The sequence below is a fragment of the Eptatretus burgeri genome, chromosome 3 (assembly GCF_056783735.1).
Source record: "Eptatretus burgeri isolate ZD-2024b chromosome 3, Ebu_testis_v1, whole genome shotgun sequence".
In the NCBI taxonomy this organism is placed as follows: Eukaryota; Metazoa; Chordata; class Myxini; order Myxiniformes; family Myxinidae; genus Eptatretus; species Eptatretus burgeri.
This window is the reverse complement of record NC_140963.1, coordinates 39,784,100-39,810,157: the sequence shown is the minus strand read 5'-3', so window position 1 is coordinate 39,810,157 and position 26,058 is coordinate 39,784,100. Positions and strand designations below refer to the sequence as shown.

At 41.9% G+C, this 26,058-nt stretch overlaps 1 protein-coding gene across 5 annotated transcripts in view; it reads right to left on the bottom strand.

Moving 5' to 3' along the window:
* Positions 1 to 2,424: 2,424 nt before the first annotated feature.
* Positions 2,425 to 26,058, bottom strand: part of LOC147029739 (kinesin-like protein KIF18A) — a 171,306-nt gene continuing 147,672 nt past the window's right edge. For 4 of the 5 annotated variants that reach the window (XM_085873015.1, XM_085873012.1, XM_085873016.1 and 1 more), the window contains 3 exons: positions 17,379 to 17,471; positions 5,269 to 5,363; positions 2,425 to 3,408 (listed from right to left, as the gene is read on the bottom strand). In XM_085873015.1, coding sequence (XP_085729141.1) covers positions 3,242 to 3,408; positions 5,269 to 5,363; positions 17,379 to 17,471 — 355 coding nt within the window. In that variant the 3' untranslated portion in view covers positions 2,425 to 3,241. The remainder of the gene's footprint in view (positions 3,409 to 5,268; positions 5,364 to 17,378; positions 17,472 to 26,058) is intronic. The other variant, XM_085873017.1, reaches the window with a different exon arrangement.

Here is a 26,058-nt window from a genome sequence, read left to right as displayed (position 1 = left end):
CATCCTTCCGAGGCAAAATGAGCACCAGTGTACTGGTAAGGGGGACACTGCATCAGCGGCATAGCCGCATCCCAACCAATGATGCAACCAGCAGCCACAGGCTGCACTCGATAGATAGAGAAGGCTGAGAGAGCAGAGAATGCTGGCCAATTTAAAAAGGAGGCGATTAGAAATAATAATAATAATAATAATAATAATAATAATAATAATAATAATGAAACAGAAAAAGTCACCGACCTGCTTGTAATGGGACGACATGGTGCTTCATCATCATTGCTGCAGATGCCAATAATGTTGGGCTTTAGATTCTGTATAATCCAGGAAAGACACGTTGGATGCTGGGGCATATGGCATGAGTAGTTCTAATTTTTCAAAGGAATAACTTTGACTGGAGGAGCGTGCAGAGTTTGCAGATGGTTTTGGAGGACGCATTTGCTAATGTTGGATTCATCAACCTACGATAAGTCATGGCTAATGGTAAGGCAAGAGGCAACCTCTCAGTTGGTCACCATGGAAATATGTCAGCTTATTTGATGATCCTTCTATAGTGACAGGGTGACACATATTTGCAAAATTGAGAGGCAAGTTCCATTGATCAGAACAGCATTTGATGAATTACAAATCAGGAGAGAGCGATGCAAGTGCTGTCTGCCTGTCAGTGGGATTGAGACAACAACACAATGGGGGAATCGTATGTTAAAAAAAAAAGTACACAACATCATCAGAGAGGACTTTATGTAGACAACAACTAAGACCATCCTCAAAACTGCCTTGGGAGCATACCAGCCTCCACATGGAGGAAAAGACTCCAATGATAGCAATGCATTGACTGCACAAGTGGAGGAAGACAAAGCAAAGTGTGAATTCAGCCTCGAATGCTGTTGGCAGTGATTTTGCCAAGCTGAGCAGGATACTAGACTACGTCAAATGCTTGAGATATGAGCGCATGTCCAGGGAGACCTTCCTGATCTCTTACTTAAGATTTATTGCCTCCCATCATTGCTGAGACAAGGGCAGTGACATGTTCAGATTTGAATGACTGGGACAAAATCCAAATTGATGATCAGAGATCAGGCTGTTTTAATAAAGGAAAAACTTGAGATCAGTCTCGATGACGGCTTGCATGACAACTTGGAATTGAAAGCAAATTTACTGCTCTGGAGTTGGAGGATTTGTCTTGTGAACGGAACAAGCAAGGTAATTGTGCCACCGTGACTGAGGAAAGAAATTATTTGGTGAGTCGGCCTATTGATCTGCAAGATTTGTTTAAAGTTTGCCGAAGTGTGGACATACTTAATGAAGGATGAAAACGTCAGTGAATTAAAGTTGCCCGTCTGATTATCCTCTTGTGTTAAAGCAAGCTTCTTGACTGCAACTGCCTTCCCACAGGATTCAGTGCACCAGGGTTGACAGGATGGATAAGATAGCAGCAGAGGAGATGGCAAAAAGCGATACATGAGAGAAATCAGACTTGATGAAAGTTTTCCCAAGCGGAATTATCAGGTGCTGTGGAGATGGTAACTGAATCCTTTTGTCCCAGGTAGTTGATTAATAATCTGGATATTCCACTTTAAGCTCTTGCCTTATAATATTGGGATGCCAAAGTTCAAGTTGATTTGTATATTGTTTGCACTTCCTCCAAAATACAAGAGATGACCGATGAGGGGCTTTGAAGAAGATCACCAAAATATACTCACAACAAGAAAAAGATCAATCAGAGATTGCAGACCCTTGCCAAGACTTCTTTTGAGTGGTGTATTTTAATGGGTTTGAGAGTAAATCCAATATGGCTGCCAAACCATGTGACCTATATCACATCACATGTGTGAACCTTTTGTTCCTCATGGGCAGGCAGTCATACGTGTAAAGTTTTGTCTCTATTTGTTCAGCCACTTCAGAGGTTTTAAATTTTTTTTTAAATAATATGGCTGTCGAATCATGTGACTGATGACATCATGATTTTTTTTTATCAATAGATGACCCTCAAAATTTTTCATACTGATCGAATGTGACGTTCTACATATGCAATTATGACGTCATAAAAAAAAAATCACACTCATTCCCTATGAGTACTTGCTTTGTGCCAAGTTTCAATTTTTTCCTTGGTGTGGTTTTGGAGATAGAGGTCCAAAGTTTTTCTAACATGGCTGCCACACCATGTGACCTACTCATGTGGAATTAGAACATTCTACATGAGTAGTCGCACCGATGGTGAAAATTTCTTTTCAATCCGATAAGCGGTTGCGGAGAAAAACACGAAAGGTCTGTGCGGACAACAAACGCAGCCAAAGGCAATACCCTCTCCTTTGGCAAGGGTAATTAGTCCAAGGCACTGCAACAGGTTTTCTAATTTCATTTTTACTATATACAGAACATGGTGTGAACAGGAAAAAAAAAAAAGTTGTAAATTCAACAAAGGCAGTGTCCAAAAAATATTAGGTAAACTTTAATGAAGGTAAAATGTTCAGCAAAGTTTTAAAACTATACATACAGGACCCTAATAGGGTTCAAACATTGCTACGAGGACAAAATACAGAACACCTTGTGCAGTGTTGGCAAGTGCAATATCACTGCATATCAGGACAGGTCGCTCCCTCTGTGACTTGTTCAAAGGATAATTTGAGGTGCTCCCAAAAATTGCATGCGGATCACTGAGATTTACAGAGAAGAGTAAAAATTAATGTTATTATTAAGAAATTTGATTCAAATATAACTCCAACATTGTTTTCAAAGAATATCCCATCGAAAATAAAATTTATTCAGGGTTCAATTGTGTGCATTTTGGAAAGAACAATGAATGGTGGCAGGAACTGAGCATTAACAAAAGGAATATAAATTTAAAAAATGCACACACGGCGGAAGATATTTACACCAAGGATGAACGACGCCAAATCTTATTCAGGTTAAACATCGCAGTTCAACAAAGGGTTTTCAAAAAGTGGCCGAAAGCAAAGTTATTGCAACGGGAAAATAAAATATAACAATTATTCATCATTTACAAGTTCCGTTGGAAATGAGACTTTTCCTCCCCACGGTAGTTTTGGTGAGATGGAAAGGCAGAAACAAAACCAAATAATGAAAGAAATAATAAACAATTGCAGCAACAAGGAGAATGACAGAACAATTGTGTAACGATCAGTCGATTTTATCATTCTGATAATTGCACACAATGCTTTTATTGTCATTCTCCGTCTTGATGCGATCGTATTAAATCAGCCAGTTTTATCAAATACCATTATTTTTAGTAAGTCTTCCTGCATTTTTGTGCTTCCACAATATTACGCTTCGGAGTTGATAAATTGTGAAGGGATGGAATGGCAGCCACATAGCGCAGACGTCTGATGGCCGGTCTGCTTTTTGGTTCGTTTTGAGATGTGCGAACACGGTGAGCGGTCGCCTTGGACACAGCTGGAAGGGAATATATATTGGGAACAGAAGATGGAGAGTGAAAAATAATTAGGAACACATGTCGTGGGGGTGAGGATCGGATGCAATAAGAGTACAAATAACAGAGGACAGCTGTTTTTTAAAAAAAAAAAGTGTCTCAGAGTGCAAATAAGTGGCCTTAATCACATGTCATGCATGGGTTGTCTACATATTGCGTATGCAAAAGTGGTAAAAGGTTGCAAACATCTTAACATCCCACCAACCCCTCCCTCCCCCTCTATTTACTCCCAAACACCCCTCCTACTTTCTCACCCCTTCTCTCCAACCACCTCACTACCTCTCATTGCAATTTTGTTTTTCTCACTTTCAAGCACAATCAACCACCTTAGCAGAGGCAATGAGTAGATGAAGCATTAATTTTATGTTTCCACGGATCGATTGCCAAGAAATAAATTCTTCTCACAGGGTATGTGCAAACGAATTTTCCACAGTATCCATCAATGATTCATCTTCGGTGATATGACAGAGGCAAGCAATTGAAATGCCAATGCAGTATGGTTCTGATGCCACGTAATCATCACCCCCATTGCACACTATTGTTAAATTAATTTTATACGTTCCTCCAAATGTATGCAAGTAAATTGTTGGTAATATATCGATAAAACACCACGATAAATTAACAAATACAGCCTTTGGATCATGTGCATTAGTGTGATTCACAGCTAAATTCTCACACGAGTCATTCATTGCATGTCTGCCATGTCCTGTCGTCCTGCTGACTCAATGTCTACATGTTGCCTTTTCCCTATCATAAAGTACCTGTTTCTACTCTTCCATGAGCTTCGATTTGGTGAACAAAAAAACAAACAAACAAACAAACAAAAAAGATAACTGGGTAACATTTTGAAGTTGTCAACTTCATGTTCAAAGTATGTTAGTCGGGATTTGGTTGGAGCCAAAAATAAATAGTGCAGGCTGAAATGAAAAATAACAATCCACAATACATAACCATTACATGGGATTTCAGTGGGTTAAAATGGGGCGGGGAGCAGGGGGTGGGAAAGAGCCTTTGGGATGGGGGAGGTTGCGCTGGCAGACGGGACCAGTCGGAATGGTGGGGGGGGTGCGGACGCAGGCGGGCCTGGGCAGCGTGGGCGTGAGCGCAGGCGGGCCAGGGCAGCGTGGGCGTGGGCGGAGGCAGGCCAGGGCGGCGCAGGCGCAGGCGGGCCAGGAGAGCATGGGCGCAGGTGCAGGCGGGCCAGGGCAGCGTGGGCGTGGGCGGAGGCAGGCCAGGGCGGCGCGGGCGCAGGCGGGCCAGGAGAGCACGGGCGCAGGTGCAGGCAGGCCAGGGCAGCGTGGGCGGAGGCAGGCCAGGGCGGCGCGGGCGCAGGTGCAGGCGGGCCAGGGCAGCACGGGCGCAGGTGCAGGCGGGCCAGGGCGGCATGGGCGTGGCGGAGGCGGGCCAGGGCAGCGCGGGCGCAGGTGCAGGCAGGCCAGGGCAGCGCAGGCGCGGGCGCAGGCGGGCCAGGGCAGCACAGGTGCGGGCGCAGGCGGGCCAGGGCAGCACAGGCGGGCCAGGGCAGCACAGGTGCGGGCGCAGGCGGGCCAGGGCAGCACAGGCGGGCCAGGGCAGCGTGGGTGGAGGCAGGCCAGGGCGGCGCGGGCACAGGCGGGCCAGGGCAGCGCGGGCGCAGGTACATGCGGGCCAGGGCAGCGCGGGCGCAGTTGTCCAGGGCAGCGCGGAGCAGGCACAGACGGGCCAAGGCAGCACAGACACAGGTGGGCCAAATCAGTAGGGGGCGCAGGCAGGCCAAACCAGTATGAGGAGCATTCAGCCAGTCTTTACAAATTTTTTTTAATGTATGCATGAATAATTCTCACCAGAAAAGTGGCGAATCTTTTCCAACCGATTCACAGGTGGGCCATTGGACAGCATCTGAACTCTACTTTCCCGTGACACTGATGCTCGGTTCATGCTGGCAATGCAAGGGAAAGTTTTGTATCAACGGGGAAGATCAAAACAGGATCAGAATATTGAGACTGAGAATGTTTTGTTTAACTATTTCAAGAAGTTTGAATCATAACACAATTATCAAACAAAAGTATACGCAGAGCTGCGTGGCCTGTTTGTTGATGTGCTGGTACAAATCCTTCAAACAAATTTGGCGCCTTCCATTTTTACTTTGTATCATTTCCACATATTACAATCTTGTTCTATTATTTCATCCTGGTGCTCCAAAGATATGATGACAAGAAATAAGACACCAAATGGTTGTTACCCATTCGGATTAAACAAATAATGATGCAATTTAAATTCCTTGAAGACAAATAATTTGAAATTCCAGTTAAAAAAAAAAGTGTTGCAAAATGAAAGGTGAAATTCCAGTTTTTGGTTTACTTGTATTAAAGGAAGAAATGTAAAAAAAAAAAAAAAGTGTAGAGGCTGTGGAGGTGAAGTAGCCTCTGACATTGTCGCTACACGCTGCTCAAATGCAGAAGTTTCTGAAATAAGTCAACAAAAAGGAGGAAAACATGAACCTGGCAAACCAAGACTTGTGGCAAAGAACTCTTACTCTTTGTAGTAACCCTCACTCATGTAAAGCCAAAAAAAAAAAAGAAAAGAAATCCATCATGATTTTCAATGATGTTGAGAGCTTTAGATTCTGTGGAATTTGCAGCGACGGGACCGAAGTAAAAGGTGGGTTACTCTCAATGCAAGCATGTCGATGTTTTTTATTTTTTTTAACCACCCCTTCTAAAACATCTGTCCCTCTGTCCTCTCACTTCTCTAAACACTCCACCACCTCCAGGATTCAGTAACCCTCTCCTGGGTGAACATTCAGTGAATGCTGCTGCTGATAGCCCAGCCATCATCTGTTTCACAGAATCGTTCCTTCCACAGGATGTCCCCGACTCTTTAGCGTCTCTCCCTGGCTACTATCTCCTCCAGTTTGATCGATATGAACCTGGTGGCAGAATTGCACTGAACAAAAACAACTTTCCCACTCTCCTCATCTTGCTCTGTCTTACAACTCCCAACCCCCAAGAGTACCTACCTTTGGCTGCAACTTACCCTCTGCTCCCACCTCTTGTTAATTTGTGTGTTGCACTGTCCTACAAACAGGTACAACTCCCTCTACCTCTATATCTTGAGATGATATATACATATATATATATATATATATATATATATATATATATATATATATATACATATATACATATATATATATATACATATACATATACACATATACATATATATATATACATATACATATACACATATATATATATATACATATACATATACATATACACATATACATATACACATATACATATACATATATATATATATATATATATATATATATATATATATATATATATATATATATATACACATATACATATACATACACATATACACATATACACATATACATATATACATATATACATATATACATATATACATATATACATATATACATATATACATATATACATATATACATATATACATATATACATATATACATATATACATATATACATATACATATACACATATATATATACATATACATATATATATATATATATATATATATATATATATATATACATATATATATATATATATATACATACATATATATATATATATATATATACATACATATACATACATATATATATATATATATACATACATACATATATATACATACATATATATATACATACATACATACATATATATACATACATACATACATATATATATATATATATATATATATATATATATATATATATATATATATATACATATATATATACATATATATATATATATATATATATATATATATATATATATATAAATATATATCTTCTTCTAGAAGATCAGTTTAGAAACTTCTATATATATAGAAGAAGAAGAAGATATATATATATATATATATATATATATATATATATATATATATATATATATATATATATATATATATATATATATATATATATATATATATATATATATATATATATATATATATATATATATATATATATATATATATATATATATATATGCCAACTTTTACCTACTCACCCCAACACTCTCTTCCATGTGTGTGATTTCATTTTTTCACCATGCAAATTGGCTGGGTGTTTGTACCTCTCTCAGAAGCCATGTCACTAACTTATGGGACTTCTGGGACTCCATGGGACTGACTCAATCTATGAAGTTTCCCATCCAGATTTCTCCCAATGGCAAATCCTCCCTTCTGGACTTGGTGCTTGACAATAGTGCAAGAGCCCAGTGACGTTTAATTAAAGTATTGCGCACGAAAGGTTTCAAGGTATCATTTCATGGCCCATGGCATGAAAAACTAAATAAACCATTTCTTGAGTTCGGCCACCATGGCCTTCAAAGGTTTTAGGTCCCTGAAAAAGGCCCCTTTTGTACTTTTAATCAAACTATCGAGCACGAGAAAAACGAAAATTTAAATCATCGATTTATTGAACTGAAATCATGAAATAACAACTCAAGAATGAAAATACGCAGGCTTGGCTGAACAAGAAGGCCCCAAGAAGGGCCCCCAGTCTGTTTTGATAAAACTTTTAAGCACCAACTCTAAAGTGGTCTTAGAATAACTCCTTTCATGTCCAAATCATCAAAAACACTGCTCAAGAATAAAAATTTACCTTGGCCCGTCGAGACAAGAAGGGCCCAAATTAGAGGAGGTGCTGAAAAAGGGCCCAAATCGGACATTTGAAAAGAACGCGCACGGGCTCAATGACTGAATCGGGTAGATACTGCAATCTTAAAATGACAACTCAAATAAAATACAGAGGCTTGGTTCAACAAGAAGGGCCCAAAAAGGGCCCAAAAAGGGCACCCAATTGGAAAAAAGAAAACGAAACACTTAAACGTTTTTGGAACAGCAGTTCAGTATTTTTCTGGTATTTCCAAAGTTCTCATTCCTGAGAGTAGACTTCGTTTCTCTTTTAGCTCCAACTGTGCATCACAGCACTGAGAATATATTAGAAGTGCTGTGTAGCGCTGTGTAAGTCTCGTGAAGGGGAGGAATCGGATTCGATTTTCGTACTAGTAGTGCTGTGTTTGGACACTCGAACATGGATTCAGAACAACAAACGGATCCCAGTTACTCGGAGTTCAATAATGACGACCACAACGATCAGCCAGAATCTTCATCACAGAGTGACGACAGGAATGCACAACATCTTCCAGACAGTGACCTGCCCTTCACAGACCCGGTGCCAGAAATGAGCTCAGTGGAAACAGAAGGGGGAAAAGACAACGAAGGATCCATTGTAGTTATTCTGCAATCAGGTAAGCCGGTATACCACACCATTCCGAAAAACAGATAAATTTAATTCCAGTCTGATTGTTTTGTTTTTAAGTTCATGTTCATATTTCAGACAAGCCCAATGGATATGCACCTTTGTAGCGATCGTTTCACGACTTCCTGCCCTAGGTTTTACAGTGTCCCATATATGTCTTCCAGGAGAAGCATCTGAGGTGACCCCGCCGACACGCTGCATTATTCCTGTGTGTCCTGCAGGATCCTGCGGTAATATCCTAGAATTGACGCCCGACAAATTGAAGGTGATAAGAAGTTCAGCCAATTCCCAACGCTTGTTGAAAAACTTGTTTATCCAAATATCATAGAGGGGTCGAATGTTTACCAGAATTCCCGTTAGATACCGACGGGTATCACAGCAAGTGTTACAAAAATTTCACCGCTGTATCATCAAAATTGCCAGTTACCATTACCAACCAAAACGTCAGTGACGAACGCAACATACAGTTACGTCGCGTCACTTCTCCAACATCATCAACGTCCACTGCTGGTATTTTTGGTGACAAATGTCTGTTTTGTAATAAGAACATCAAATGGTAGTAAAGAGAAACTGGGTAGGATTGAGACAAAACAGGCCGAGAAGAAGATACGAGATATATCAACAATTCTCAAGCTGCAAAATGTCTTGGTGAAGATCTCAGGGGTGGATCTGATTGCGAAAGAAGCCAAAGTACATCATTCATGCCGATCCGAGAAAATTAAAGCCGCTGACAGAGTGAGCGCAATGAAGGAGGATAATACCTACTGAAAAGCAAGTCTCGAAGGATGCCTTGGAATTAATATATGCATATGTCAAAGAACACGTAATCGAAAGGAAACGACCGGAACATCTGAAATGAATTTTCGATCGATATCTGGATCTGTGTGAAGAATTTGAGTTGAAAAATCACATCACCGTGAATCAGTACTTTGGCAAGTACTGAAGAAGAGATTTGCAGGGCAACTGATAATGAATTCATCAGCCAGCAAAAGATAGGGTGTGATAGTCCATAGCGCGGCCATTGATTATTCGTCAGTGGAAACAGTTTACGATTTCAAGTCATCACCCGAACGGCAGGTAACGAAAGCCGCTTTAGTGATGCGGAAGGCGCTGAAGTCAGTGAAGAAAGAGCCTCTCACCGATCCGTTCACAATTGACTCACTGAAAAAGGGTGAAGGTAATCCACCTGAATTGGTCGAGACATTTTACAGGGTCCTATTTGGCGGTCCCAATGTCAAAAAGCATTCAGAAGCTGTTAAACGCCGAGCTAATGCCGCCAGTCAAGATGCGCTCTTCATTGTATCAGGGGCCACCATGAAATCTGTCAGGCATATTCTGATCGCCATGGTGCTGAAGTCACGCACTGGAAGTCGCCGTGTATAGACCATCTTGAATCGGCTCGGATACTGTATCAACTACACGGCAACCGAGGAGCTGGAGACCGAATTAGCGTATTCCATTCTCGCCAGGAAGCTCAATCGCCCGGATGGAGCTGAGGTGGATGAACTGGCGGGTTTGGCGTTTGATAATTACGACGAGGTCGTAGATACCCTTTCTGGAGCAAACACATTGCATGATACCATGGGTATCTTTTATCAAACCATTCCCGCCTGGATAGGAGTACCCCTTGAAGAAGTGTTTCCGGAGGAGTCGATGCCCACTGTGTCGTCCCACAAACGGCGGCCAAGACGAAAAGTAAATGTCCAAAGTGCGGCACTGGAGCCATACCGGAAGAAACCCCGCATGGACCGCTTCACGTACGAAAACATGGGTGTATTTAGTCTCACTGATAAGTCTCAAAGCGTTAGAAAGTTGGACTTTATCTGGATGGCTGCATATGCTCTCGAGATGGAAAATATTCCAATGTGGGCCAGCTTCATGGGTCATTTCCATGTTGACCACCTCCCTAAACAACGTGTCCTCCACATGAAAAACATTCCGGAGCCGCCGACGAGCAAAGATGTCGTTGTCCAGACCCTCAAAGTGACACAGGCATGCGCTGCCGAGCTCGGGCAGAGGTACGGAGTCCTGACTTACGACTTGGATGTGGCAAAGAATGCTTTGAAAATCTAATCCACTGAACGTCCAACATTTGATGATGTATTCATCCTGTTCGGTGTTTTCCATATCTCAATATGTCTATTCAGAGCAATAGGAAAGCTAATCAGTGAATCCGGAAGACCACAGCTCCTGGTTGATGCAGACGTCCTTGCATCTGGCTCAGTACGTGGCTTCATCGAATGCACCAACTACAACCGCTGCAAACGTCTGCACCCAATGTTTGCCTCAGCCTTGCGCGTTCTTCACTTCAGAGAATTTCTGACCACATACGAGAACTTCGACGAATTGGTTACTCCGATTCATTCCATGGATATGACCAACGCCCAGTCAATGGACACCATGGCTGAATCTCGGGTCATTAATGCAGTACGAGATGAGGACGGGAAGTTGGTGCAGAGCACACGAGATGGCGAGTTCGGCAAAACCGCGCAGTTTTGGTTGCAGTACGTTGGCTACGTGGATTTGTTTCTCATCATGGACAGAGCTGTCCACACGAATGACATTGACCTGTTCATCTGGGTGATTACACAGGTGACTGACGTCTTCTTTGCCACAAACCGCCACTACTACTCAAGATGGATGACGAAATATCAGCTTGATTTACTGAATATCGAGTTTACACATCCTGGACTGATGGAGATGCTACGGCAAGGGCTGTTTTCGTGTCGCAGAACAGAGAACCAGTTCAGCCGACTGCCCATAGACCTGACCCTCGAGCAGACGGTCAATTGTGATGCTTCTGCAAGGCAGACGGGATTTATGGCATCAACCAACAGTTACAGCGGGCGCCTCCAGTGGAGCGTCACAAAAGGTACTCGAGCCACGCTCATCGGCGTTTTATTCGATATGGTCGGGATGCTACGAACAAACAATGTACAGGCGGAACTGTCTGCAAGCCGCATACGACAAGATAATACTGATCTACAGAAACTGATGAAGAGTATCCAGACACCGGCATACCCATTCAAACTCGATACTCTTGACCTGATCAACGTCAGTATGGGAAGAAGCGCGACCTCTGAAATCACCGAGTCACTTCTAAATATCGCTCATGAAGGTCACAAGCGACACATTTCGTTCATCCAAGAATGCACTGAAGACGCTGACAGATTTGAGAAGCCAATCAAGATAAACCAGCTCAAAACATTTTCAAATCAGGGAGCGAAGAACCAAAGGGCGCAAAATCCCATCGTCAGACAGCTTCGGTGTACCAGAGACATGTTCGGCAGAATAGCCATTGTCGGGTCACAAAGGAAGGTCGATGTAGAGTACCTGCTTTCTCGCCTTCTGACACCAGTACCTCTCACAATGTGAAAAATGGACGGAACAATAATGCACACAGAAAAGAGCGCCCTTTCCTCTGGACTTGAACAAAAAGTATCACAGCATGGAAGTCCACCAGCTCTTGATGTGCACGTTATTGACGGTAACTACCAGCTCCGACTCCTCGCACCGTCGCTCCCACCAACTTATGGAGGGTTATCGCAATCAATTCTTCATGCTGTTGTTGCGTACCTATCCACGAGGGTTGATATCCTCTTCGACACCTATGAACAACCTTGGATTAAAGACTCTGAACGGGAAAGATGCGGCGCTGAAGATGTACGCTACACGATCACTGGCCCAGATCAAATCTGCCCTAAGGATTTGAATAAGGCTCTGAAATCTACGTCATTCAAAAGCCAGCTACCGAGATTCCTTCTGAAAGATTTGGGAGACCAACGTCATGCTCATGCGCTCCGTGACAAGGAAGTTTATATTGGAGTTGACGATGTCTGCACACACTTCGCTGTGGAGGGCGGACAGATCCACAAATCTATAGTTGGAGAACTATGCAGCAATCATCCTGAAGGAGACACGAGAATCTGCCAGCACCTTATGCACATCAACGAGTCGCGACTGTCCGATAACGATAACGTGGTGATCAGGGCATCGGACACTGATATCCTCATCATACTCCTCCATCATGTTCACGAAACGACCCTTGGTGTATGGATGGAAGTTGGCAAGTCAGGTCGAGGTGACAGAAGATATGTGAACGTATCCCGGATCGCAGAGGCATGTGGACCCTTGCTATGCGCTGCACTCCCTGCGTTCCATTCATTCATGGGGTGCGATTACACTCCAGCCTTCTCACGAAAGGGGAAAAAAAGCGCCCGCTCGCTATTGTGGAGAAAGATCAACGGCACCAGAGAGCCTTCGCAGAACTAGGTAGAGAAGCACCCAATGAGACCGTGGTGCAGGCCATTGAAGACTTCATGTGTTTGTTGGACGGTGCCAAAAAGCCCATGGCGCTGAACAAATACAGACACCGTGAATTTGAAATAGCGTACGCTCCCAAGGACCCTGCCAAACCATTCGCAAAAAATGAAAGGTGTTGACGTGAGAAGCTTACCACCTTGTGAGGCACAGGTGAGACAGCAAATTGAAAGAACTGCGTTGGTGGTGAAATACTGGCATGATGCTCACCTCAACAGTGTGACCAAAATACCGAGTAAGGGTTGGGAGTTGATTGACGGCACTTATCGTTTTGTGTGGTTTGAAGGCGACCAACTTCCAGACGATGTTATTCCCGAAAAGCAGAAGGAAGATGATGAACACGAACAGATAGATGAAAGTGCTTTGTTAGAAGATGATGACGACTTGGATGACATTGATGATAGCGATGACACTGCTTAATGACAGCATACGCTTGTTCTTTTCAAGTGTCCGATTTGGGCCCTTTTTCAGCACCTCCTCTAATTTGGGCCCTTCTTGTCTCAACGGGCCAAGGTAATTTATAGTAGCGTCTCACGTAGCGAACGCTGCTCAAAGAGAGCTCGGCGTTGTTCTACTTCTTCTTGTTGTTCTTCTTCTTCTTGTGAAGACAAAACCTTTAGGATGCGGCTCTTTTATATACAGGATCCGGATCTAATTAAATACTAAACACCTGTACATATCCTCGCATTGACGGTGCCTTTTGAGAGCGTCTATCATGAACTTTTAAATATATTCGGACATTTGCTTTAAAGTTTCGAAAAGTTCACGTTACTATTTAAAGATTATTCCATTTAATGTATTGTAATTTCGTAAATACACTATTTTCTCGTCATGAACGAAGATCGTCCATGACGGACGTGACGAAATATCGGAAGTTGTTTTTTTTTTTTTTTTTAATTCTTCTTCCTCTTTTTGTTCTTCTTCTGGTGAAGACAAAACCTTTAGGACGCGGCTCTTGGACACATTTGTCCTTGTTTTCTTGAGCAGTGTTTTTGATGATTTGGACATTATAGGAGTATTCTAAGACCACTTTAGAGTTCGTGCTTAAAAGTTTTATAGAAACAAAATGGGGGCCATTTTTGGGGCCTTCTTGTTCAGCCAAGCCTGCGTATTTTCATTCTTGAGTTGTCATTTCATGATTTCAGTTCAATAAATCGATGATTTCAATTTTCGTTTTTCTCGTGCTCGATAATTTGATTAAAAGTACGAAAGGGGCCTTTTTCAGGGACCTAAAACCTTTGAAGGCCATGGTGGCCGAACTCAAGAAACGGTTTATTTAGTTTTTCATGCCATGGGCCATGAAATACCTTGAAACCTTCCGTGCGCAATACTTTAATTAAACGTCACTGGGCTCTCCAACTACAAGCTTCCCTGCAAATGTCTCCTGCTCTTCCTTCCTCTGTTCCAATTGGTTCATCTGATCATATGCTTGTAAAAGTCAACATCTCTCTGGCTATTTTTCTGAGAGCAGCCTCAATGCCAACAAGTCTGGCATTTCACTCAAGCAGATTAGCAGGGACTGCAAGCAGCCCCCTCTCTTCAGGACTGGTCTCCCATATCTAGTGCTCCTGATGTCAACTCAGCCTGGAAATTCTTCAACAGAAACCTGCTCTCCCTCATGCACAGATTAATCCCATCTAGTCTTCAATTATCCTACCCTTCTTCCTGCCCATGGTGCACTGAATCCTGTCATGAGGCAGTTGTTCCAAAAAGAACTCGCCTTCTCTTCCTGGAAGGTGAAGCTGACTGAAGGCAATCTAAATGCATTCCAAAAAGCCCACAAGAAGTGCGTGTCCACAATCAGGAGAGCCAGAAAACGTGTTTAACGTCGGGATTGAACTTTGAAGCTAGTTTGCGTCTAAAACCTGGTGGCACCTTGTTAAGTCTGTCTCTGGTGTATGCTCAATTTCCATCCCTTCCCTCTCTTCAAACAGCACCACAGCCGACTCCGCTCATGAGAGGCCAAATGCCTCAATTCTGTGTTTGCTTGAAAATCTCGTGTCCATAACCCCTCTCTCTGTCATACATAACCCCATTCCCTGTCATACCCAACTGCTCCTGGATGCTGTATATTTTGCACCTGAAAAGGTGGAGAAGTTTTTTCAACTCTCGACTCTGACTTTTATACTAGACCAGACGGCATCAGCTCAAGTGTCCTAAAAACATACTCTGCTGCTCTTGCAAGTCCTCTATCTGCTCTTTTCACCCTACATTTGGTCAAGGTCCATCTGCATCTTCCATCTGCTTGGAAATCCACCAACTTCACTCCATTACATGAGAAGGTGCAAAAGCAGAGCCCCTTCACTGTCGACCTATCAGATTACTTCCAATCATCAGTAATGTCCTGCAATCCATCATCACAGTTGATATGAAATCCTTACTTTTCTCCAATAGCCTCATCTCAGATCAACAGTTTTGGTTCAGACATGGTCACTATCTTGGACATGCTGGTTGCACTCACCAACAATGAATTCTTGGACATGCTGGTTGTACTCACTCAACAATGGATAGAAGCCCTCAATGTCAGACATGAGATCAGGGCCATCTCTGGACATATCTCATGCTTTTGATATAGTTTGGCATCCTGCCCTCCTCTCCAAACTCTCTGCCTATGGAATCCAAGGCCAACTCCACACATGGCTGACTAACTTCCTCCACTCTCGTCGCCAACGTGTGGCTCTCAACGGAATTCTTTCATCTCGTTTCCCTGTCAAGGCTGGAGTGAACCAAAGCAGCGTTCTCAGCCCAGCTATATTCCTAATCTTCATCAATAATCTCACCGACTCTCTGGAAAGGGGGGGGGGGAAGGGATGGGGGAAATCACCTTGATACATCTTAGCTGACTCCACCCTCTGCAGTGACATACCTCATCCTTCAGACAGACTGTCAGCAGCCTCTTCCCTCTCTTCCGACTGACAAAATTCACAAGCTCGTCAAACACTCACAATATGTCTTTCAATCCTGATAAATCTTACTCTCATGATCTCTCTCCGAAAGAAACATCTGGCAAAACCTCATATCTACTTTTGAAATAATCTTCTTGAGGAAGTTCAGTCGCTCAAACTCCTGGGTCTCACCATCAGTCATGATCGTTCTTGAGCAAACCACATTTCAAAGTTGGCCTTCAATGCCAGCCTGAGCAGCCTCTGTCACACAAAGTCCTAACTTGGCACACATGAACTCCTATCTACCTACAAGGCCTTCATCCACAGCTTGATGGAGTACTGCTCTCACCTCTGGGCTGGCTCCTCTGCCCCACACCTTGGTCAACCATGGAAACCAAGACCTTCAAAATCAATTGAATCTCTTGTGCTGAGGCTGAATCCATGGGCCTTTCACTTTCCCATCGCAGACAGGTCAGTGGTCTCTGTCTTCTACAGCCTCCTCTCTGATCTTGCACCCTTTGCTCTTTCTGCTTTTTGGCTGTGAAAACCCCCAGGTTTCTGCTGGGCGCATACAGTCCATCATGAACCCCCTTTTTGTATACATAGTCGAGGCTCGTTGAAACTTCTAAACTCAAGGAATACGCCTCACCTCCACTAATTTGTTCATCGTTGTCTGCTGCCTGTGGACCAAACTTCCACATTCTCCTCAATATCACTCTTCCCACCAGGTCTTCAAGACAGCTCTTCACCACAATCTCAGATCATCCTCAATCCAAAAACCACAATTTTGTTTTTCTACCCTCACTAACCCCACCTCCACCCCAGCCCAAGCCCTTCCAAACTTCCATTTTTCCCCTCAGAATTTTTCCAGTTATTCACTCCTATGAGTTTCCTTCTGTATCCATCTCATCCTTTCATGCCACCATTTCCTCCCCACACCCATTGTTTGTTTGAAACTCTCTCCATCTTGGCCTTCAACTCTGCTGTTACTGTCACCCCCCCCCACACCCACCCCACCACTGTTCCTTGTGTCCTGGTACGTACGACCTGATCCGTTCAGTGCACCAACTCTTCCATGATCCTCGACAATGTACACACACAAACAAACAAAAAAATACAATAAAATAAAGTTCCCAAATCCAAACTGACTGCTCACTTGTCCTGACCCATGATCTTTATTACCCCCATTAATCCTTCCAAAGCCAACCCTCTAACTTACTGGTGTTTCTCACTTTCTTTCCTGTTCCTGTATTCCCTTGCTGGTTGCGCCCAATTGTTACCCGACTATCGATTAAACCTTGCTCGTCCACGAGTCTCATTGTTGCAGAGAAAATAAAATAAAATACAAAAATGAAAGCAGCATCAATAATTTGGTAGAACAATGTGCCATCATTGCCAATTTACCTGGCTTTGCACTTTCCCTGTGTAGAGGTTGCAAACGAATGGTATCGTGGCCAGGATTTGAAGCTTCCATCACCTTGGCTCGGCATTTTCAAGCTGCAAGAGCAGACATCATCACGTGATTTAAAGCAATATAATTTTTATTCTGATCACTTCTCTTGAGAATCATGTCCTTGACATTCGTTGATAGACATCGTCGCTTTGATGTCGTGTAGTCATCAGCTTAGAGAAAGATGGTACCAGTTTAAGAACCATCAGAGATGCCCAGCAAATAAGAATACAAGTAGTCTGTTGAAAATATATATATATATATATATATATATATATATATATATATATATATATATATATATATATATATATATATATATATATATACATATATACACACTGACCCGGAGAGATAGCCGAACGGTTCTACCTTGGAGGTGAACAACCGAGATTCTTCGAAATCATGGCGCGTGGGACGAGAAGTGACGAAGCACGTACCAGAGGCGTTCACCAGGACAGAAGCACAAGGGTTTATACTCGAACCCACAATGAATAGACAGACAAGTAAATTTAACAAATGAGGGTTTAATGAACATAAAACAAATATATATATATATATATATATATACATAATGGAAATAAATTAAAGCATGAGGTAATGAAACGCTAGGTAAACTAAAGCCTAATTTGAGATGTCTCCACATGGTTCAAACACAGACAAGGGGAAATAAAACATAAAAGAAAATCCTCCCTTTATTTTGGAACTTAGCTGTGTGTCCAGAGATGTTATTTTGGGAGCCTGGCGATCGAACCGCATAGCCAGCGCGTGGGAAGTTCACAAAAAAGCGCCAAGTTGATCTTTGCGGTCACACACATGAGGTATTTCACGCGGAGGGTATTCCTTCATTAAGGGACCAGACTCTATTGTTGTCGTTGTTGTTGTTATGATAACTTAAATCTTTCAGTGCTGGCTTGTAAATGCAAAAACGTAGGAAAAGGTCACAGGGGGCAATCACACATACTGGGAGAAATTAGCCTTAAACCCCACCGAATTAACACACCATCCCCCATGTGGTGACACATAACAATCTTAAGCTGACAGTTTTCCAACTTAATTTACATCGAAATGTCTCCTCCTCATCCATGGACCATGCTATGCTATACAATCCCACCTTTACTATGCAGTTCCTCCATCTACCCCACAAACATAACTATAAGAAATATATATATACATACACACACACACACACACACACACACACACACACACACACACACACACACACACACACACACACACACACACACACACACACACACACACACACACACACACACACCAGTGCTCCAGAACCAAATTGCAAAACATTACCTGATGAGTGCTATTCAATCGCAAGTGGAAAGAGTGGTAATTACAGGTTAAATATAATGTTGTTACCACAGCTACGGTGACACCAAAACCTTGGGAGGCCTGTTCATTAGAGTCGGGGCTTCCCTTGCTGAGATAAAAAAAAAAATTATGGGTTAAATATACCTTGAGCTTCCTCATACCTTGGGAGGTTCCATTATACAATTTCTCCCATGTCTGTATCCTAAAAAATAAATAAATAAAAATGCGACCTATGGTCTTTCAATAATTTTGGTTTCAAAAAAAAAGAAAAAGTAATTGCATAGATCTATGTGTATTTATTTATGAAAAATTTAAAGACAAAATCATTTGAATGGCATACTACCTGCACTATTGTGAAAACATATGGACACTAATGGTGAAAACGTTAATCAGGACCAGAGTCCATTGGGAGGAGAATTTTTCTGGCTCCATCAAATTTAACCATTCTCTACACAAAAGGAGTCTATCAAGAGGCAAAACGACGGTACAAGGATGCTACATGATGGAGGTGTCGGTCAAAAGGATCTCCTTTCAATGTCCACCGTCTCGGACCTTGGCAGAGGGGCAGGGGATAATAATAATATTTACAGTGGGGAGAACAAGTATTTGATACACTGCCGATTTTGCAGGTTTTCCCACTTACAAAGCACATAGAGGTCTGTAATTTTTATCATCGGCGCACTTCAACTGTGAAAGACGGAATCTAAAACAAAAATCCTGAAAATCACATTGTATGATTTTAAAATAATTGATTTGCATTTTATTGCATGAAATAAGTATTTGATCACCTTCCAACCAGTAAGAATTCTGGCTCTCACAGACCTGTTAGTTTTGTCTTTAAGAAGCCCTCCCATTCTCCACTCATTACCTGTATTAACTGCACCTGTTTGAATTTGTTATCTGCATAAAAGACAGCTGTCCACATTCAATCAATCAGACTCCAACCTCTCCACAATGGGCAAGATCAGAGAGCTGTCAAAGGACATCAGGGACAAAATTGTAGACTTGCACAAGGCTGGGATGGGTGACAGGACAATAGGAAAGCAGCTTGGTGAGAAGGCAACAACTGTTGGCGCAATTATTAGAAAATGAAAGAAGTTCAAGATAACAGTCAATCTCCCTCGGTCTGGGGCTCCATGCAAGATCTCACCTCGTGGAGCCTCAATGATCATGAGAAAGGTGAGGGATCAGCCCAGAGCAACACGGCAGGACCTGGTCAATGACCTGAAGAGAGCTGGGACCACAGTATCAAAATTAACCATCAGTAACACACTACGCCGTCATGGATTAAAATCCTGCAGCGCACGCAAGGTCCCTCTGCTCAAGCCAGCGCATGTCCAGGCCTGTCTGAAGTTTGCCAATGACCATCTGGATGATCCAGAGTAGGAATGGGAGAAGGTCATGTGGTCTGATGAGACCAAAATAGAGCTTTTTGGTTTTAACTCCACTTGCCGTGTTTGGAGGAAGAAGAAGGATGAGTTCAACCCCAAGAACACCATCCCAACCGTGAAGCATGCAGGTGGAAACATCATTCTTTGGGGATGCTTTTCGGCAAAGGGGACAGGACGACTGCACCATATTGAGGGGAGGATGGATGGGGCCATGTATCACGAGATCTTGGCCAACAACCTTCTTCGCTCAACAAGAGCATTTTCGATGGGGCGTGGCTGGGTCTTCCAGCATGACAACGACCCGAAACACACAGCCAGGGCAACTAAGGAGTGGCTCCGTTAGAAGCATCTCAAGGTCCTGGAGTGGCCTCGCCAGTCTCCAGACCTGAACCCAATAGAAAAATCTTTGGAGGGAGCTGAAAGTCTGTGTTACCCAGCGACAGCCCCGAAACCTGAAGGATCTGGAGAAGATCTGTATGGAGGAGTGGGCCAAAATCCCTGCTGCAGTCTGTGCAAACCTGGTGAAGAACTACAGGAAAGGTATGATCTCTGTAATTGCAAACAAAGGTTTCTGTACCAAATATTAAGTTCTGTTTTTCTGATGTATCAAATACTTATTTCATGCAATAAAATGCAAATTAATTATTTAAAAATCATACAATATGATTTTCAAGATTTTTGTTTAAGATTCCGTCTTTCACAGTTGAAGTGTATCTATGATAAAAATTACAGACCACTACGTGCTTTGTAAGTGGGAAAACCTGCAAAATCGGCAGTGTATCAAATACCTGTTCTCCCCACTGTATATAGCACCGATTACTCATGGATACAAGGTGTTGCTTAAGGCCCGGTCACACCTTGACGTTTTAGCCAGCGATGGCAACGTATTAAAATGTATGTAAAACGCTGGCTTACGTTGAACTTTTGATGTTTTTTTTTTTAAACATTCGGACGTATTCATAGCGACTTGGTCTTATGTATAACGCATTGGTAACTACACAGAACGTTTCGTTGTGTTATAGATAACTTGTACCAACGAATGCTGAACCTGTTGTCGGCCTACACAACCGATGCCCAACGATAGTCTAACTCAGGCATAGCGCGTTGCACGCATCGCCGACGATGTCGTGACGCAGCCTATTAAAAGGCTGACGCACAACGATTAAAATCAGAACTGCCGTAGAAATGGAAGGGTCAAAATCGCGGTCACACCTTGGCGATATTGCCAGCGTATGCCGACGTAACAAAAAATGTGTCTAAAACGTTGGGGCACGTCGAATACGGTATGGGTAAGTTTGGTATGCGCGAGTAGAACGCTAAATACGCTATCATAAGTCGTAGTAAGTAGAGTACGTCAAGAAATTTTGAACATGTTCAAAATTTTACGACGTACTCTGCGTATGACACACGTTCCGCATGCGATGGGGATAAGTTTTACACGCGATATGCGGACGCTTACACACGTCCACAAAGGCTACTTATAAGCTACTCATAAGTCGAAACACGTCGCGGTAATGTCTTTTTTACGCGAAACTTATTTCTAACTTATGTTTGACGTGCTTTGAACCAATTCTTTACGTAGTCCCAACACACATCGACGTATGTAGACGTATTCCAATGACGTCTTCCGGTCGACAAAAAAAAAAAAATGAATGTGTTTCTCGCTTACAACTGCCATATAAAGACGTGTTCCCAGCGGTTTTGGGAATTGGTATATAAAAATGGTGTTCATAAAAGGGGAACCCAACAGTGTTTTCGAGTTCCTTTTTGAGTTGATGTCCATGTCAGCAGTAACAGTATCAGTATCAGTATTACTATTAGTATGAGTATTAGTAGTAGTTTGTTCATGTTGGCAGTAGTAGGTGGGTGTGAGGGGGAGGGTGTGGGTTATGATGGATCGTCCTTGCGTCCGCGTGTCCACGGGTAGGTTCATAGGCTGCCACTCAACGATTTAAATGGCTGCATCTCCACTATTGAAAGTAGACGCTTGCGCTCAACAATTGGATTTTTTTTTACACTCAACGACTTTTAAACGGTACCACTCAGCTAGTTTCATTGTTTACAATGAACGATTTAAATTGCTGTCACTCGCCTTTGTTTTTTTTTTTTTTGTTTTTTTTTTTTTTTTGACGCTGGGGTTTGAAAATTTGAAGCGTTTCTTCTGAACGTGTTAAAACGCTCAAACTCGACTATTTTAAATAGACGCTGCCGATAGACAATTGGAATCATAGCCAAGCTAGACATCGAAGTGTGAACATCCTCGTCATGCCGAAGAAAAGTTTGAAGAATGCTGCAAATAAGTGTCCTGGCCGTGGCCGTGGACGCTGACGCAAGGACGATCCATTATACCGACGTCTTTCAGCCTATGAGTAACTTAAAAGTAACGTCTGTCGACGTGGTGGCAACGATCGCGTAACGTGCCAACAACACGTTAATCATAGGTTAGAAATAAGTTTCGGGTACGCTAAACATTACCTCGGCGTGTCTCAACTTATGATTAACTTACAAGTAGCATGTGTTGACGTCTGTCAACGATCGCAGACCGTGCCTACAACTTGTGGCCAGCGTAGCGGAACGTGTGAGTCATACGCCGGCATACGTCGTGAAATTTCAAGCATGAAAAAATTTGAGGACAACCGAAAAGTACAACGTTTAAAGCCAACGTACAACGACTTATGGCAACGTACTACGGCGTATGCCAGCGTGCTCTTAATGTTATCAAAACTTACCCATAACGTATTCAACGTTTGCCAGCGTTTTAGAAAAAAAAATTCAAAAATCGGCATACGTTGGCTAAAACATCAAGGTGTGACCGGGCCTTTAGGTTGATGATGGCATTACATGTAGATCTATCCATTGCAACCCTTTCTGGCAAACCCAAACATTCCACATCATTGACATTTTTAATCAATGTCTTTTTAGGACATCGTCTCGGATTCGTTCATTCCACAACAAACTTTGTCGCTTTCTTTCCAGCTTCATCTTCTGACCTTCGTTGCAAATGACCAGAAAAACCAAGTCTCTCCTCCTAAATTATTATTCACAAGTATCGGTTTTTAATCCTGATTTCACGTCCTGATTTCTGAGCTCAGAATTGTTTCTTTCAGAGACAATCCATTCATCCATCATATCATTCATTTCTGCTCTTTCCCATCTTTTTACATCAATGATTCAAATTTCCCCCATTTTACTTGCATATATCAATACCAATCTGATGCAGGAGATGTATGTATATATATATATATATATATATATATATATATATATATATATATATATATATATATATATATATATATATATATATATATATATATATATATATATATATATAGAATGGGTTGGTCAAATGATAACAAGTCGAGTGCAAGTCGACCGCCCACAAAACAAATAAATAAATAACAAATCCTCCAGCACGCGACATTGCCGGGACGCCTTCGGCACCCGGCGCTACCGCCGTGCAGCACATGGAGACGGAATTGGGAGGGAACAGTTTTCAATAATTGAATAATTGCAAAATTTATTAAATAAATATAGAATAATCATAAAGCAATTAATTTTTTCATCAATTGGCTGACACCAAAACCACCACCGTTTCATCCAAATCTGTAACTTTTTGAAAATCAAGTAATTAATTGAAAAATAATCGATTAATTGATTCATCAATAAATAAATAAAATAACCTTTATAGCCAAATCACTTGTTCACCGTTACCTCCAAATATCAGTTTCCAAGCTCAAAAGGTGCCTGAGATATTGCCCAGATGAGAAAGAAAAGAAAAAAAAGTATTAAAAAAAAATCGATAATAATTAAATAATTAATTGATTAATCATTTCTCAATCATCTTGAATCTCACAATATTTTATCTGACGATCAATACAGCTTTCACAAGGCAAGATCGACAGGTGATATCCTTTCTTACATTACGAATGTCTGGGTCTCTTCTTTGAGAGACTTTTGGGAATCCTTTGTTGTCGGTCTTGATATCTCAAAAGCCTTTGACAGAGTTTGGCCTCGGGGTCTGACATCCAAGCTTCCCTCTTTCCTCCTGTTCTCTCATATCGAGCTTTCTCTCTGACCGCTCTTTTCAAGATTGGAACAGCCTTATAAAGCTCTTAAATATAGCTGGGCTCAATCTCCAAAAGAAAAAGAAAAAAGGGGTTAAAAATGAATAAATAAATAAACAAGCATCCCTTCTGTGATTAGACAGCAATTCTGCGGAAAACCAAATCTCTCTGATCAAGTCGCAGGAGCAGAAAATGTTATTTTACTTGTGCAACGCAATCCTTCGTTACTACAACAAACAAGGGTACAAGGTACGACAGCAAAAATGCGACAGATCATTGGACAGAACCATAGAACGTACAGGTATCCTCTTTTCTGGTCTCAGAGATTTCAGGAATGATAATGTTTCGCACACCTCATTGAATGATCCTATCAGACCATATTTTCAGCTGCGACTAAAGATACAAAAATTCTTAAGCAAAAAGAGGGGCAGGGTTAATTTGCTCACTGATCAACTTTTGTGCATTTAAAGTCAATCAAAGAATAAAGAAGAAAAAGACATCATGCAGAGCACGATACTTGCAAAATTCACCCCCCTCTCCAAAGGTTGCCATAGATACATAAAATTGTCCATGTCATTAAGATTAAAATTGACACTCTTAATCAAAGCTCAAGTCAAATGGATGAAAATTGATTATTTTTAAGATCAAAATTGATTGTGGAAGTTTGACTTTGAGTTTACCTTTGACCTTTTGACCTCAAAAATAGTTGGCTTCCCAATTCAGTGATGTAATATGCAAATCTTGTTCAAGTTTCAAGTTAATCGGAAGAAAAATGAAGATTTTAGAATTTGACCAAGATGACCTTTGGCCTCAATCAATAGGCTTCTCAGTTGAGACTACCTCCACAACTTGGTAAAGTTTCATGACAATCAGTTTGGAATTGTGACCGACCTGTCGGCGATTGTCTGTCCGACTCAAACAGAATAACAAAATTGACTGACCAATATATTTGAAAAATCTTCGATTTTGCAAGTAACAAATAAGAAAATGATGTCTTGCATAGCACAATACTTGCAGAATCCACCCACCCACCCCCCCCCTCTCCAAAGGTTGCCACGGATACAAATTGTCCATTTAGTTAAGATTAAAATTGACAATCTTAATCAAAGCTTAGGTCAATCGGATGAAAATTTCTTATTTTTCATATTGAAATTGATCATCTTAGAAGTTTGACCCTGACCTTTGACCTCTTTCGAGTACAGCCTTATGGCTGCCGGTTGCATCATTGGTTAGGGATGCGGCTATGCCACTGATGCAGTGTCCCTATTACCAGTGGGCTGGTACTCATTTTGCAGACCTCGGAAGGATGACAGGCTGTCAACCCCACCTGGTATTAATTCAGCGGGAAAACGGGGCTCGAACACAAGACCCTAGGATCCCAAGTCAGCCACCCAAACCACTAAGCCAACACCAGGCTGTGAGCTTGAGTTGACCTTTGACTTTTTGATCCCAAAAACAGTTGCTTTCCCAATTCAGTGACACAACATGCAAATCGAGTTCAAATTTCAAGTCAATCGGATGAAAAAAAAAAAAACGATTTTAGAAATTTGACCTCAAAATGACGTTCGAGTTCAAAATCAATAGGCTTCTCAGTTAAGACTGCTGACACAACGTTGTACAGTTTCGTGAAGATCAGTTTGAAATTGTGACCTGTGGGCAATTGAAGCAAACAAACAGAGACAGACAGACAGAACAACAAAATTGACTGGCCAATATACTTGAAAAATCTTCGATTTTGCAAGTAATAAATAAAAACATCCAAAACTAGAGGGGGAACACTCGGTAGAGTGCAAAACCTCCGCCGCCAATACTGCTGGGTCACTTAAGTGAACCTGATATCCTAT